General features: G+C 50.2%; 1 protein-coding gene across 6 annotated transcripts in view; it reads left to right on the plus strand.

Moving 5' to 3' along the window:
* The window catches only part of Camta (Calmodulin-binding transcription activator), a 57,370-nt gene that overhangs the window by 36,998 nt on the left and 5,290 nt on the right, over nucleotides 1-15,082 (plus strand). For 3 of the 6 annotated variants that reach the window (XM_025298308.1, XM_025298312.1, XM_025298313.1), the window contains 10 exons: nucleotides 6,724-6,912; nucleotides 7,173-7,583; nucleotides 8,095-8,949; nucleotides 9,261-9,596; nucleotides 9,709-9,956; nucleotides 10,080-10,279; nucleotides 10,630-10,737; nucleotides 11,872-12,029; nucleotides 12,341-12,843; nucleotides 14,458-14,613. In XM_025298308.1, coding sequence (XP_025154093.1) covers nucleotides 6,724-6,912; nucleotides 7,173-7,583; nucleotides 8,095-8,949; nucleotides 9,261-9,596; nucleotides 9,709-9,956; nucleotides 10,080-10,279; nucleotides 10,630-10,737; nucleotides 11,872-12,029; nucleotides 12,341-12,843; nucleotides 14,458-14,613 — 3,164 coding nt within the window. Of the gene's footprint in view, nucleotides 1-6,723; nucleotides 6,913-7,172; nucleotides 7,584-8,094; nucleotides 8,950-9,260; nucleotides 9,597-9,708; nucleotides 9,957-10,079; nucleotides 10,280-10,629; nucleotides 10,738-11,871; nucleotides 12,030-12,340; nucleotides 12,844-14,457; nucleotides 14,614-14,790; nucleotides 14,816-15,082 lie in introns of all 6 variants that reach the window. The other 3 variants (XM_025298310.1, XM_025298309.1, XM_025298311.1) reach the window with 3 other exon arrangements.

Here is a 15,082-nt window from a genome sequence, read left to right on the forward strand (position 1 = left end):
AAATTAAAAGATTGGCCTCTAATATGGATTCAGGTTCTGTGCTATAAATATTTGCAGAAACCGGACATTCAGAATTATTTATATGATTATCTCAATATTCTATCTGCGTTCAACCTTTATTCGGGATTTCGCTAAGCATTTATTCAGGATACGATATTCGGGATTTCGCTAAGCAATGCGTTAATAAACAATATACCAATTAATGTGATGTATTCATTAATGTAAAAATACATGCTTATTGATATACTTGTTGAATTGCAAATAGAATATACATGGTAATTAAATATTAAATAATCTAATAAAGATTCAATGGATAGATGGTTAAATAATACAATATATATCTTTTTTTTCATAATTTTTTTCTTTCCTTTCCATTGGAGTTGGAGAATTATATAATATTATGAGATGGATGATATAAAAGGGGCAGAAAAAAAAAGTTGTAAAGGCAAAAATAATAGTTGAATAATGCTATGTATCAATAGGGATTCAATTTTACATTCAGTATGCCAATAAAAATAAATAAAAGTGCAAAGAAATCGTTGGAAGAATTAAGATAATATTCGTGGTCTAAATGGCATTATCAGAAGTACGAATTGACACAAATAATAAACTTACTAGCCTCTTATATAGATCGGTATTCACGATTATGTATGTTATTTGTAACATTTAATTGTGAGTGCAATTAATTACAGATTTATATTCGCGAACTGTGATTTGACCGCGTTAAAATCGGTATTTTTATTGTGTAAAACAAGAATAAATTGACAAACAATCAATCTTGAAGGATTCATGAATTTATAAATTTTAGATAAATTTGTTAAATAAATTTGTTAGATAATGCTATAAATACCGACTTATATTTCAATATTCGGATATGATCTTTATTTCCGGTAAATATGTCAGACGTCTGTTATCGGAAATGCCGTGTCATAAAAGATTTCACATATCTCGAAATATACGATGTATCGACGATGACCAACATTCTGCGTCCTTCGTCCTTCATCTTGTCCTCTCGATTCAGCATCTTCATTCTGGCTGCTTTGTCATGGCACTAACACTGACACTGACACTGACACAGTCGCGAAAATACGATTTGATTAGAAGAATGTTCTAATAATGTTAACCCGATGCCGACGAAGGATCGATTAAATGATTCAGAGCCATTAGAAATAATAACTTTCGACATGTTTCGTGAGGATTCGTCGATTTGAATCATAATGTTCGGTCACGGGAGGCAACTTTGAGAGTTTTCAAAAATATAATTGGCGCCATCGAGAAAGGCAAAGTCATTACGCTCCAAACATAATCGACGTCTGCGAACCAAGGACGCGCGCATATTATGAAGAAAAATATCGGAACCATCAACATTCCTGACACATTTCAGAGCTTCATACGGCTCACTGGTCCGAGATTAATCTGCGTAGCGTTCAATCAAGGGAGATTACGCGACGTCTGAGAATCCCGAATGGTAATTGGCGTCTTCAAGAAGAGAGTCCGAAATCGCGCACCAATCACGACCGTCATGATCCATCGATCAACGCATGTCCGTTGATCGATCGATAGTTGATCACAATTTTTCATAACGTTTTGCCGCGAAATGCTTCTCGTTGAATGATTTCCCTTCTTCTCGGTTTTTTCTTTCAATACGGACGCAATTTTGATCTCACTTATTTCGTTAATGCGCGACATTCGCGCGATTTCCACCATCTGCTCGCAGGATAAATATTTTAACAAACGGATAATCCTTCATCTGCGAGTTAATTTCCGTCGTCGCAATCGATGCCCGCGTTTATATTTTACGAGCTTCTTTTGTCACGTATGCATATGTGGAAATATCATGAGAGCTGAAATATTCCATGCGCTGCTTGACCTATTTCACGATCAGCGCGCGAAATGCAGCACGTGTGTGCGCGGGGGAAAAATACACAAACGCGCGGGGAATTTACAGAGGATCTCGGAATTTATTAATAATGAGCCGTATGCATCGCGAACAGCGCGTTACGTGAAATTTTCGCGGACGGTGAGAGGACGGTGAGATATGAGATATATTCCTCGCTGATACGCACTCTGCTGCAGGAAAATCCCTATCCTCTCCCTCCCTTGGCCGTATTTTACCTCCATCGACGATATAAGCGAGCACGTTTCCGAAAGAGCAAATAAGAACCGTGCGATCTGAGCGAAGAAATGTACGTCGCGCGAGCTTCGATTCAAGACCCGTGTAATTATCTAGAAAGCATCGCGTTCGGGGATGAAGGAATGATTTTATGCTCGAAGGGGGATGATACGTTTTTCCCTCTCCTCGCGACGAGTCGTCGATTCTCGCGTTCCCTCGAGTCCCGACGATCGTATATCGCGACGAGCCCCGCCGAGAGAAAAACACGTCGCACGCGCTTTAATCGAGCTCCTTGTTGACAAATTAGCCGGTGTAACGGTATTTACGATTACATCGGGCGGGGGCAGCAAGCTCGCCGACAATGAGCGCAACCCGTGTGTGGGCGTTACCCGTTAACGTATGGCACGGGCAGATTAATCGACGTGTGTGTGCGAAGCGCGTGAACTCGCGATAGAGATCGCGGCTTCGTGGCTTAACCTAATTTTTGCCCGGACACATTCCGCGATTAATCAAGGCAAATGGACGTGGACGGCGGAGCTCGCGGGTGGCGGCGCGACTCGTGGCGCGGAGGGATGTATGAATGCTCGGCAAAGAGCCGAGGTCGCGAGTTTCGGTCTCCGCGCGGCGAACAACGCGTCGGCACGAAGCATCCTCGCTAGAATGCAAATGATCAATTAACCAGCCGTAAATCACCGCGGCATGCTAAGGTGGGGCTTTATCTAGGCCCGCTGTCGGTACTTGGCCGCGGTCTAATGGTCGCGCAGCCGGTTTCGCGGTCTCTCATCCTATTTTCATTCGCTCCTTCGCGCGATCCCGGTATATAAAATACTTTCTCCCCCCTTCCCCCCCCCCCCGCCCATTGCCCACTGAGCCACCGCTCCTAAATAGGTAACAAGACCACGACAAGGGAGGCTTTCGTTCTGCGACAAATGGAAACTTCACTTGACCCCGAAGTGCTGGTTCTACTCTTCCGAAGCGCACCCGACGCCCCCGATCTGAATCTTAATCTTCGTCCTTCCGCTCAAATACGATGAAAACAGTCGGCCGATATTTTACAACATAATTATAAGCTCTTCGATATTGGAACGTGACAATTGTCAGTTTCCGATATCAATTTTGACATGTATTATACCTCTGAGAGTGCCATAGTGGGAAAATAAATGTTGAAAATTGACATTAACGCTAATGAATCCTGTATACCTTGATACTATTAATAATTATTACGGATTTCGTGCCCTTTCGCGTATAGTCGGCTGCGCCGACTCTTCCTCTCAGTGACAGCCCATCCTGTCTTATTGCGTCATTTCTATTTTTATAATATTATCAAATGTGAAGTATGTCTCTTTCTCTCTCTCTCTCTCTCTCTCTCTCTCTCTCTCTCTCTCTCTCTCTCTCTTTCTCCTTCTCTCTCGTACAACGCGTTACTGCCTCGTCGTTTTTCCCTCTCTGCCGTCCCTCGTCGGGAATATTTATTATCCAGGCCACGTTCGCCGCGGAGAGGGTAAACCTTTCGAAAGTTGAAGGCATGCCCATGGGGCGCGCACGAAGGTATTAAGTGCCCTCCGACAAATTCCCGGTCACGCGGCCGCCTTTTCGCAATTAACATTCGGAACGGAAGAGGTATTCTGGATTAGTAATTGGGACTTTTCGTTCGGGGCTAATATATCGCTGTGAGACACACGCGCACACACACAATGCCAAGTTAGCACACTGTTTGACGAGCGAGTTGATTTCCGTGTAAATTACTCCGGCTATACGATATTCCGAAGCTTCCGCAGCCTTCCACGAGATTCGGGGGTGGAATGCAAATTTTTTACGCGAGGTAAAACCGCCTCGCGATGAAAATGATGAGGGAATGGCGTCGTTGGGCGGAAGTCTTTCGTCTTCTGATCTAATCGCGCCCCGTCTTCTTCGTCGCGAGAGAGGTCCGCGCGAGAGGCCATATCCATCTGGAAAATGCAATTTCGCTGTGCCTCATCTAAAATAAATGGCCTGCGGATTCGATTCGCGGGATGGGGATACCCGAATCTCAGGGTGCTGGCAGTGTCAGTGCAAAATGCACGCGAGATACGTGGTCGCGTCGCGCATATAGCGCGCGCGGTATTCGAGTTATCCTCAATACCACGTGGAAGATAGCCGCAGAATCTCGCGGGAATTTAATTTGAGTCGCGCTGGATGGATGCTGGCATCGCGCTTAAGCGCAGGCAAGTAGACAGACAGGTGGGCGGGCGGGCGGGCGGGCGACCGTTCCGTTCCAGCCGGTGTGATAAATGCACATACATATTTACACCCGGGTTATCAAATGCGAGTCCCGCGTTTCCCTAGAGTTCCTCCGGGGCCGGCCTCGGCTTTCCGATAGTCGGCGAAAGATCGCGTCGCATTCGTCGTTAAAAAAAGGCGCACGAAGTTATCTTAAAATACGACCATCGAGACTCCGGGTCGGCTCTTATATTTCGGAATTGATGTTAGAAGCGAGCCCGAGATAATTATAAGATATTGTGCCACATAAAATATCGCGTCCCAGATACAACTCATACGATTCGACGCGCGAGACCGAGATCACGGCCAAGAAATTTAATAGACGTAGAGGAAGAGATATCCCAAATGGCAGGGCGATGGAGGAGAGAGGGGGCGGAGGTGGCGGTGTTTCTGACAAAAACTAATGACGTACGATAGTAACCTTCGTGAGAAGGAGAAAGGGAGAGAGAGAGAGGGAGAGAGAGAGAGAGAGAGAGAGAGAGAGAGAGAGAGAGAGAGAGAGAGAGAGAGAGAGAGAGAGAGAGAGAGCAAGAGCGCACGCGCGATATTCCGGTTGATATGCATATTTAGTACCATTCCATAATTTTCTCGTAGAAGTGCGCGGGGCACTCTGCCAAATCAGCGAAATTGAATCGGAAGAGAATTTTTAGGCGAGGCGCTTTATTACGTTATTATATTTAGGTTCGTCGACAAGGTGACGTATACTCTTCGCGGACATTTTACATATATATATTTTCGATGGCGACGAGGCGAGAATGGCGCGGAGGGTGAATCCGGCTTGATTAAAATATCGCGGGAATTGCACGCGTTTATTACACGCCCCCGTTCTCTCTCTCTCTCTCTCTCTCTCTCTCTCTTTTCCCTCTCTTTCGCGCCGATAATAACAATGTTGGACAAACGGCCGCGGCGGTAACACCATGGCACACGACATTCCCCGAGTGTCGCTTTTAATTTGATTTAATTGCGCTCATACGACAGCCTCATTCCCAGCAATTACAGGACGCGCGTCCAGTGAGAGCGATGGCGATCGTTGCGACAGCGAGTGGCGAGGTCCGAGCAGAAGAGTGAGCTGTAAACTGCAGCGACGCGATTTACAGTCCACCCGTTATCGGGCTAATTACTGTTTTACATGGCGAAAATAACTGCCACGCGCCCGCGTTCGCGGCCGCTCTTACTCGTTCGCGTTTCTCCGACTCGGAAATTCCGTCGATCGTCCCGAGCGGCTAATCGTCGGCTAATCGTCGGCCATCCGTCGTCGTCGTCGTCACAGCTCATTACCCTCAGGATCCCTTCAGATCGAGGAACGAAACGGATCGACCACGTGCGTCGTTCGACTTTTATCATTGCACGTCAGGTCGCGTGTCGCGGCTCTCTCGGCCGGCTGTTCGTCGCCTCACGGGTGCTGAATTTTTTTCCCGCTCGCGCTCGCCCGCGCACGGAGGCTGCTTTCTTCTTTTATGTCCTCCGAAGTAGCCTGAGTTGCCGATAAGCATCGCATGTCGTATACGACGAATATTTATAGAAGCGAATTTTGCATTTTTATTCTGATTATGCGCATCGTGCGGGCCGGTTAAGTGCCGATTGTTGCGTGTCACGTTAGCACGTACGTTCGAATAAGGGGAATGAGGGCCGGTGGAGAAGGGGCAGGGTCTTTCGCGGACGGAGTATCGTGATATGCGACATCGAAAGTCCTCGCGGTAATTGCATTTTTTTAACATAAAGAACCGCCGCCGCGCTGCCCCCGCTGCTAATGCCGCGGCGCTAATGGCGTTGCGCCGTCCGCTTAAAATTGCGCCGCACGCGCGGGAGCGGTTCCTCACGCGGTGAAAATCAATAATGAGCCGTAATAAGCGACGGCTGTTGTTATTAGCGGCGCCTAAGTGCGAGAGCGCATGCAGGCGAACGTGCGCGCGGCTCTTTCGCGTGTACCTATCTCCGCGCGTACGACTGAGGGGTATCTCTGACGATCCGAAGACAGTCCCTCCATTTTTCATACGCCGACGCGTATATGCCTTTGCTGAATTATTCATTATGTTAAGTGTACCCGCTTGATCTCCCGGCCGGAAGGTCGGGGAAACCTCTCCAGGACGGAGAGAGACTTCGCCCGAGATCTCCAGCGTAAGGATGATTAATCGATTCGCTCTCACGACCCGTTGATTGCGACGCGCTCGTACGCGCACTGAATTAATAAGCACACGGAATCGCGCTCTTTATGAAACCACTTCGCCTACCTCTGAGACACATTTACCAAAGGATACGTCGCCGGAGAGCTCAATCTCTCTCTCTCTTTCTCTCTCTCTCTTCTTCATCGAACGATCGATTCACCCTCATCTCTCTTTGCTTATCCGCAGGAAATCGCCGCGATCCTGATCAGTTTTCAGAGGCACGCCGAATGGCAAAGTCGGGAGGTAAAAGTGCGACCACGAAGTGGTTCGATGTTACTGTACTCGAGGAAGAAGGTACGCTACCGGCGGGACGGTTACTGCTGGAAGAAGAGAAAAGATGGAAAAACTACACGGGAGGATCACATGAAACTGAAGGTAACTACTCTTCGATGGCGAGCGTCTGATGTCGAGGGGTCGCTGAGATAATGATCAACTTGCTCACGAAGAAACATTAAAATTCTGTCCTCGAGTCGAGGATCTTCGTCGCCTACGCTCATCGTGTTGATGCGGACAGTTAAACTGTCTCGAGCGATAGAGAGTGTAATATGACAATCTAATAATAATCTATTGTGATAGAACAGCTAATTATTCGATGTTTAATACCGACATTTAATACCTGGCTGCGATCCTGGCAGGTCCAGGGAGTCGAGTGCATCTATGGCTGTTACGTGCACTCGGCGATCCTGCCGACGTTTCATCGTCGGTGTTACTGGCTACTGCAGAACCCGGACGTTGTCCTCGTCCACTATCTGAACGTTCCTTACCCGGACGGCGATGCGAAGCTGGCCGCCCTGCCGCCCTGTCTCGCACTGCCGCCAGACAAGAAGGAGTGGACGCGGGACGAGCTGGCGTCGCAATTAAGGCCCATGTTCCTCGGCGGGGATGACGACCCGAACAATCCTCATCTCACGCAGCATTCGAGCCATCCCGTCGACATGATAGTCTCTCAATTGCTCGACAGGCAGAGGGCATCCTCCACCTCCTCCACCAGCAACACTCAGCTCGCACCTAGGAGACTCACGCCCGACAATCAGGTTCAAAGCGTAGTTCGTACCAAAATGTCGTCATTTATACGCAATAATTCGGACCTCGTGAATTTGCCTGCCGCGGAGCCGTCTTCCCGCACGTCGGCGACGCGACCTTTCGCGACCTCGTCGTTTGGAAATCGATCGTGAAGACAAATCCCGGGGGAAGCTGAATATTTCATTGACTTTTCTCCGTGATCAAATGCCGTTAGATTCTGCGATTAGCTAGCACACGATTGTACTCTTTAGTCTTTAGTTTCTCAACGAGGTCTTTAGAAGTATATCTTGTATTGCGTATAAATAATAATGGAGATCGCCTAACGTACATTTTATCGTTCGTACGTGAGATAAAATGTATACTGATGGATCTATCTATACGCATTTTTATGTACCTTCATTCATTTTGATTTGCTTGCTGAAATTCGAAATTCCGCGACTGCGAAATAACGCGTCCTCGGAGCCAATGAAATGCCACGCGATGCTCGACGAACGTCTGCCGGGTGTTAATATGCACTTACCTCTTCTCAAACAGGTCTCTTCGACAACGGGAGGTCAGCAATCATCGACGACAGTCGCTCCCGCACCCCGCGTGTACTCAAGACATTCCCATTCTACTCAGAGTCAACAGCCGGCTCCTCTAGTTTTAAGTTTGCAACAAATCCAAGGCGGAGGCGGTCTTCTGATACTTAACAGTCAACCATATCATCACCAGCAGCAGCAACAGCAGCAGCAACAGCAGCAGCAGCAGCAGCAGCAGCAACAACAACCGCAACAGCAGCAGCAGCAGCCGCAACAACAACCGCAGCAACAGCAACAGCCGCAACAGCAGCCGCAGTCGCAGCAACATCAGCAGCAGCAACAACAACAGCAGCAGCAGCAGCAGCAGCAGCAACAGCAGAGTCAGCAGGTGGAGATGCAACAGGTAGCGGAGCAGCAGATCGTGCCGCAGACGAGCGTCGACAGGGAGCAGCAGACGCAGCAGGAGATCGACGCGCAGGAGAACATGGAGAGATCGGGCGTGCAGCCTCTGCCGATCGGCGGCTCTAGCTCCGAGGTGACCGATTTCGCGGAGACGCTGGACCTCAGCCAGGAGGACATCCAGAGGACGCTCTCGGCCAACATGGTGCCGCCGTCGCCGTCGCCCTCGCCGGCGGACAACAGCATGATCAATCCGATGGACTTCATCGACTCGTCGGACGACGTGCTGGTCAACCTGGATGCGTTCGACGTGTTCGGCGACTTGCCGGAGCTGCACGACTTCGAGGCCGATCAGACGAAGCACGAGGAGCGGGGTGGTCCCGAGAACGACGTCGGATGTCATCCTGGTACAACCGTCCATATTGCAGAGTATAGTCCCGAATGGAGTTACACCGAAGGCGGTGTGAAGGTACGTAGGTGCACCTGAAATTAGTACCACTATTAGTTAATTAATTAAAATTAATAGCGTAGCAATTGCATGGCTATTTTGATCACTTTGGTAAATTCGTAACATCTTCACCACTCTGATTCAATCGGAACTTGACTGAATGCTTTCAGCATCTAATCGATTTTAATAATTTAATCAACTTTTGCGCTTAATGACAAATTTATCAAAGTGGTAAGTAATGAAGCAACTGAATCGTCGGACATGGTTGATAACGCTCGCAGCATCCGTGAGGATTATAGTCGCTTACGATTCCGGTTCCGTGACGGTTCCAGGTATTAGTCGCCGGCCCGTGGACCGGTGGTAGTGGTTCCCAATCGTATTCGGTACTTTTCGACGCGGAACCTGTCGAAGCGTGCCTCGTGCAACCGGGTGTGTTGCGTTGTCGGTGTCCTGCGCACGCACCGGGGATAGCGTCCCTCCAGGTGGCTTGCGACGGTTTCGTCGTGTCCGACAGCGTTGCCTTCGAATATCGTCGAGCGCCGACGAGCGAACCCAGCCCTGAGAAGGCCTTGTTGGACCGTCTGGCGGACGTGGAGGCGCGTCTGCAAGGCCCAGGTCCGCCGTCTCCCGCGGCTCATCTGGAAGAGCGACTGGTTGCTTATTGCCAGGTACGGATCGGCCCGCTCTGAGGCCCGATCTTGAAGACCGGCAGGCGGGATACGCGCTATGCGAGAGTACTTGACGACTGATCGAACTTCTCGCGCCCGACGAACGTTTCAGGATGCTGTTGTCCGTCCGTGGCGAGCTGGAGCGGAACCTCTTCAATCCGGCGGGCCTACCCTCCTGCACCTGGCAGCCGGATTGGGATACTCCAGGTTAGCCTGCGCACTCCTTCACTGGAGAGCGGAAAATCCTAGTAGCGTTTTGGATGCCGAGGTCGATGCTCTTAGGCAAGATAGCGCTGGCCTCACGCCGCTCGCTTGGGCTTGCGCGGCGGGACACGCCGACACCGCCAGGATTCTTTACAGGTCAGCCTTCGGGGAGTCCATGAGTCCTCTCGATCTATCTTAAGCGATTGCCTCGTGTGTCGCGGTGTCAGTCCAATCAATACTTCTAACCGCGGCTCGTTGTCCCGCCGTTGACCTTCACAGGTGGAACGCGATGGCGCTTCGCGTGAGGGACTGTCAGAACAGAACGGCGACCGAGTTGGCCGCGGAGAACGGCCACACGGCGATCGCCGAGGAACTCAATCAGCTCGAAGCCCGCAGGCAAGACGAGAGGCTTTTCTTGCGACCCGCCAGCCCTAGTCCTAGGAGGCCTTCTCAAGACAGCGGTCTCGATCTGGCGTTGTGTTAGTCTCGTTTGCTATTATATATTGACCTCTTTTCCGTATATATTCGCACACACACACACACACACACACACGTGCACAGAAATGCACACAACGTACACATTCACAATTACGTACATTCACAATTTATACACGACTATTTATTATAGTCACTATTTAGTCACACGCGTCACTTTGTCGTTGACTCCCCTTTCATGCCGATGATTCCCCCCAGCGCCACACACATTACTCTCCCCCGGCACATGTGCGTCTAAAACGAGCGTAGAGTCACAAAGAAAGGCCGCAAGTCACGCGAGAGCGACAAACGCATCGGGCAATAGCATTTAAGTGGGGTTTATCGAAAAACACAGGTGGCTCGCCGCTGCTGGACAACATGGAGTTGTTGCAAGAGGATGAGTCGTCGTTAGGCCTCAACGAACAGGGAATGGAGAGCGCTCCGACCCCTCAGGAGACCGTAGGTCCGTACCTTCCTCGTTTCCTCTTCTATTTATCTGTCTGTCTGCCTGACTGTCTGTGAAACTATCCGTGTAAATCTGTCTGTTCTGTCTGCGACACACTACCGACCGATCCGATATCGGCCTAGACGATAACCACGTGATCACGTGAACTGCGAATTCGCGTAGAGCTCCTAGATGAAGCTGCGTTCCTCTCGTTCGCAGACCCACACGAATACACACGCGCACACTGATACACACCTTTTGCACACAAAAACACACACATATACATACTATACACGCAATACAATAATGTTCTCTCTCTCTCTCTCTCTCCCTCTCCCCCCCCCCCCTCTCTCTCTCTCTCTCTCTCTCTCTCTCTCTCTCTGTCTGTCTCTCTTCCTCTATCTCTCTTTCTGTCTCTTTCTATGTGCGTACACGAAGACCAGACTCGGTCGACCGCTCCACTGCCTTCTCTTTAACTTCTCTGAACTCTCGCAGCTTGAACAATATTGGTGTTGCTTGGCCTTCGTAATCGCGCTGGTGTTGGATGACTTGCTGTGTAAAATCTAAACTTTCTTAGCCACTCACCATCGACTCACTATCGTGGGCTGTCGCAGCGTTCCCGACAACGGCAACAATCTCCTTCATCTCTCTAATTCTCTATTCTCTCTCTCTCTCTCTCTCTCTCTCTCTCTCTTTCTGTGTGTGTGTGGTTGATTTTTTTAAACGGCTGCTATAGCGCGACTCGCGGTCCAAGCGAACTGTCGATGTGTCGCCTGAATAGAGCAGTTTGCATTCTCGGCCAATCCATCGCGGCTGCCAAGGTTCACACCGTGACAAGACGATCTTCGCCAGCGAGTAGTAGGGTGACAACGCGCGCATTCATCATCGACTTTACCTTTATAGTCCGAGTGTTGTCAATTCGCGACTTGTAGGCGATCTCGGGGTAAACTGCGGCGTGCTGGTGGACGAGCGCGCGCTCGAGTCGAAGCTACTTTACTTTCTGACACCGAGCCATCCTCGACTGCCTCGTAGAGTACACAGTATTTCACGGCTTTTATGAACCTCGGTGTTGTGATCTCAATGTGTGACTTCGGCGGACCCGCCCCCATGAGCCTTTCGACTCTCACTAGGAGGGTGATTCTTTTTTTGTAGGGGAGGAAGACGCGAGGGTGCTGACGCTGGCGGAACAGATCATAGCGGCGCTACCGGAGAGAATCAAGAGGGCGGAGGGTGACTCCCCGTCTTCCACATCGCCACCGCCTCCAACGGCGCCTCTGTCACCCTTGGAGGACGCTCTGATGGAACAAATGGTGAGTGTAAGCATCGTGCATAATGTCGACCGCGCAGGGTCGGCAGATGCCGATTAATCGCGCGAACGTGGAAACTTCGTCGCGCATAATACAGTCCTCGTAGCACGCCACGAGGTCTCGAGGAATTGTTGGGGACCCGTTTCAGATCCAGATTCCAGAATAGCCGAATAATTAGGAGCAAAACTTCCAACACGCCGCGTGTCTATCTCTTCCTCCTCTTTCTCCTCCTCTTCGACGAGACGAGAACGCCGAAGTTTCCAAGTCTCCCGCTCACGAAAACTCAATTTACATACTAATCGACCTGCTTATAGCCCCTCGACTCTGGAGAATTGTTCGACTCGTACCGCGACTGCAGCGGGGGAGCGGCGTCGGTTTCGGACGCCGACGCCGAAGCCAGTCCCTCGAGCCCGTCGAGTAGTTGCCTGACCCCGGACTCGCCGTCCCCGCCGCCCACTACCGCCGACTTTTGCGAGTTCCTGCAGCTGCAGCTGCAGCTGGACGGCGGCAACGGCCACAACGGCCAGTACTACCCGGCGAACGGCTGCGGCGAGCGCAAGCTCAACGGCATGATCGGCAGCGGCATTTCGGGCGCGATCACGGCGGCCGGCGCCGGCAACGGCGACGGCAACGAGGCGGACCTCAGCAGGCTGACGTTGTCCGATCGCGAGCAGCGGGAGCTTTATCACGCCGCCAGGATGATCCAGAAGGCGTACCGGAGCTACAAGGGCCGTCAGAGGCAGGAGGAGGCCGAGAGGCACGCCGCCGTTCTCATCCAACAGTACTATCGCCGTCACAAGCAGTACGCCTATCACAGGTAACTCTCGTCCTCCTGTTTGCGCGAGGCAGTCCTCGCTCCTCCAGTTTGTCGCGAGTTTTCATCCCTATCGCTCATTTTTACATTATTAGCACATTGCGTTGTTATATTTATAATCAAGAGGCACGGTAGCGCTTCTCGCGCCAACTTCGGCGCAACGAAACGCGCCCTCGAACGGCTTATAATTACATCTAATACTTAACCGTTTAACAAGATTTAATTATACTGATATAATTCTGTCAATATAATTATAATAATAAGTAGGACATAATATAACAATAATGTGAAAGAATGAGTATTCATTCTTATTCATAATTGTACAATCATGTGTGCTCATTTTTCAACTCATCTTTCAACATGATTATATCGACGTGATTTTATCGATATAGTTATATCTTTATCACTTACATTTACATCCAACATGTTCGCGCGCGGGGACGTTGATATATTTGCCGTTTATTCTCCGTAAAGTCGCGGTTTTTGTTCTCTCGCTTGGGAAATTCTCACCCGAGAGCGACGCGCGGCGCTCGCTCGTTCGCTGTCTGGCCGCTACGGTATTATCTACTTGGCGCCGGGGCATGCGAAGTAGATGCAGACGGACGGATACGGACAGAACCTGTCCGCGGGTCTTTATACGGGCGCACGTGTCCCCCTCCCCCCCCCCCGAGTTGCGAACTCAAGGTTGTTAAGTATGACAGATTATTATCTCGCATCGCGGAGACATCGCCAAATTGCTTGGAGCTCGGAAAGTTAAGTTTTCATCGATATCTCGTCCGCTATACGGAGAGGGGCAGAAGGGGTGGGAGGGAGTGAGAGAGGTAGGAGACCCGGTCGTCTTAATAAGCGATAATTAATAACGGGGAACAAGACGTACCATTGTGGGCCGACTTAACGACCTGACTGAATTAGACTGATGCTACCAAAGTTCGACCCGTGTACCTCTCGGGGCGAACTTTTAATTGGCATCGTAAATAATTCGGAAACTTCGCGAACTCGCCCGCCTCCGCTACGGTGGCCTGAATACAGAATTAAGTTGGCATTAAATTAATACGACTTTCGCCGAAGACGGCAGACCCCCGTGGCGATGGGTCGGTTTGCTCGGCTGCTTGCTTGCTTCTTCGCTCATCGTCGAGCCGTACACGCGGCGCGATCCGAACTTTCCGGTGTAATGTCTCCGAAATTAGTTACAACCAGCTCGTTGCAGGTATATACATATATATATATATATATGCATATATAACGTACGTTATCATCGCGGAATCTTCGCGGAAATGTGATTCGCGAACGAGCGAGAAAGGATCGCGGGCGCGCGGCCAATTTCAACTGTCGTCTGACGAAGAACGAATGTCGAAACGTAATACCGTTTCGACAGGAACGGCTTTCAATTTTCCGTTTATAGCGTCGTCGCGTGCTGATCCCGCGCTCGCTCGGAACTTCTTACACGATTACGGCAATTATTCGACTTCTCCGGCCGCGGCTCACGTGCTTACGCACGTTTTTTCTTTTATCACATGCACGCGCGCGCGCACACACACACACACACACACACACACACACACACACACACACACACATAGGCATTTCTTCACGCTGTTGCCGTATCTCTCGTTGCAGGCAAGCCACGAAGGCTGCCCTAGTGATCCAGAACAACTACCGGAATTACCGAGCGCGACCGGGCTCGGCCGGCACGAGGCAGCAGGCGGTCCATCAGCAAGCGGCTCATCAGGCAGCGCGGAAGATCCAGCAGTTCATGCGGCAGTCCAAGATCAAGTTAGTATCCCTAGGGTGCGCGTGTACGTGCTGCATTTCCTGTTGCAACGATGTGCACGCACAATTAGTTACGTAGATGAGACATACTCGTTTAGCACACGAAAGGCTTATACGTACGAAAAGAAACGACATGTAAAAGAGTTCTAAAGTCTCCCTCTTCTGTGTGTACTAATGCAGCTTGTCGTGGGACGATTCACGACCGGTAAGTAACGACCGTAACTCCGTAGTAGTGGGGCGATTGTTTCGGCGAAACAAGTGCTCGTTTATCGTTCCTGTCTCTTCCGCCGGAGGGAATTCGCTCCGTCGCTTCCGCCGTGTTACGTGTCCCCCGACGCACCCCCTGTTTCACGGCGCACGAATTAACGAGTTACATATGTCTACACGTTATACCCCGGGACCCGGTTGTGTTGTGTACAACGTGCCCTCGGCCGCACGCAGTCTGTGACGGTGCTTCGTGTTTACTGTTCTG

Source organism: Harpegnathos saltator, unplaced genomic scaffold (assembly GCF_003227715.2).
Source record: "Harpegnathos saltator strain DR-91 unplaced genomic scaffold, Hsal_v8.6 scaffold213, whole genome shotgun sequence".
NCBI lineage: Eukaryota > Metazoa > Arthropoda > Insecta > Hymenoptera > Formicidae > Harpegnathos > Harpegnathos saltator.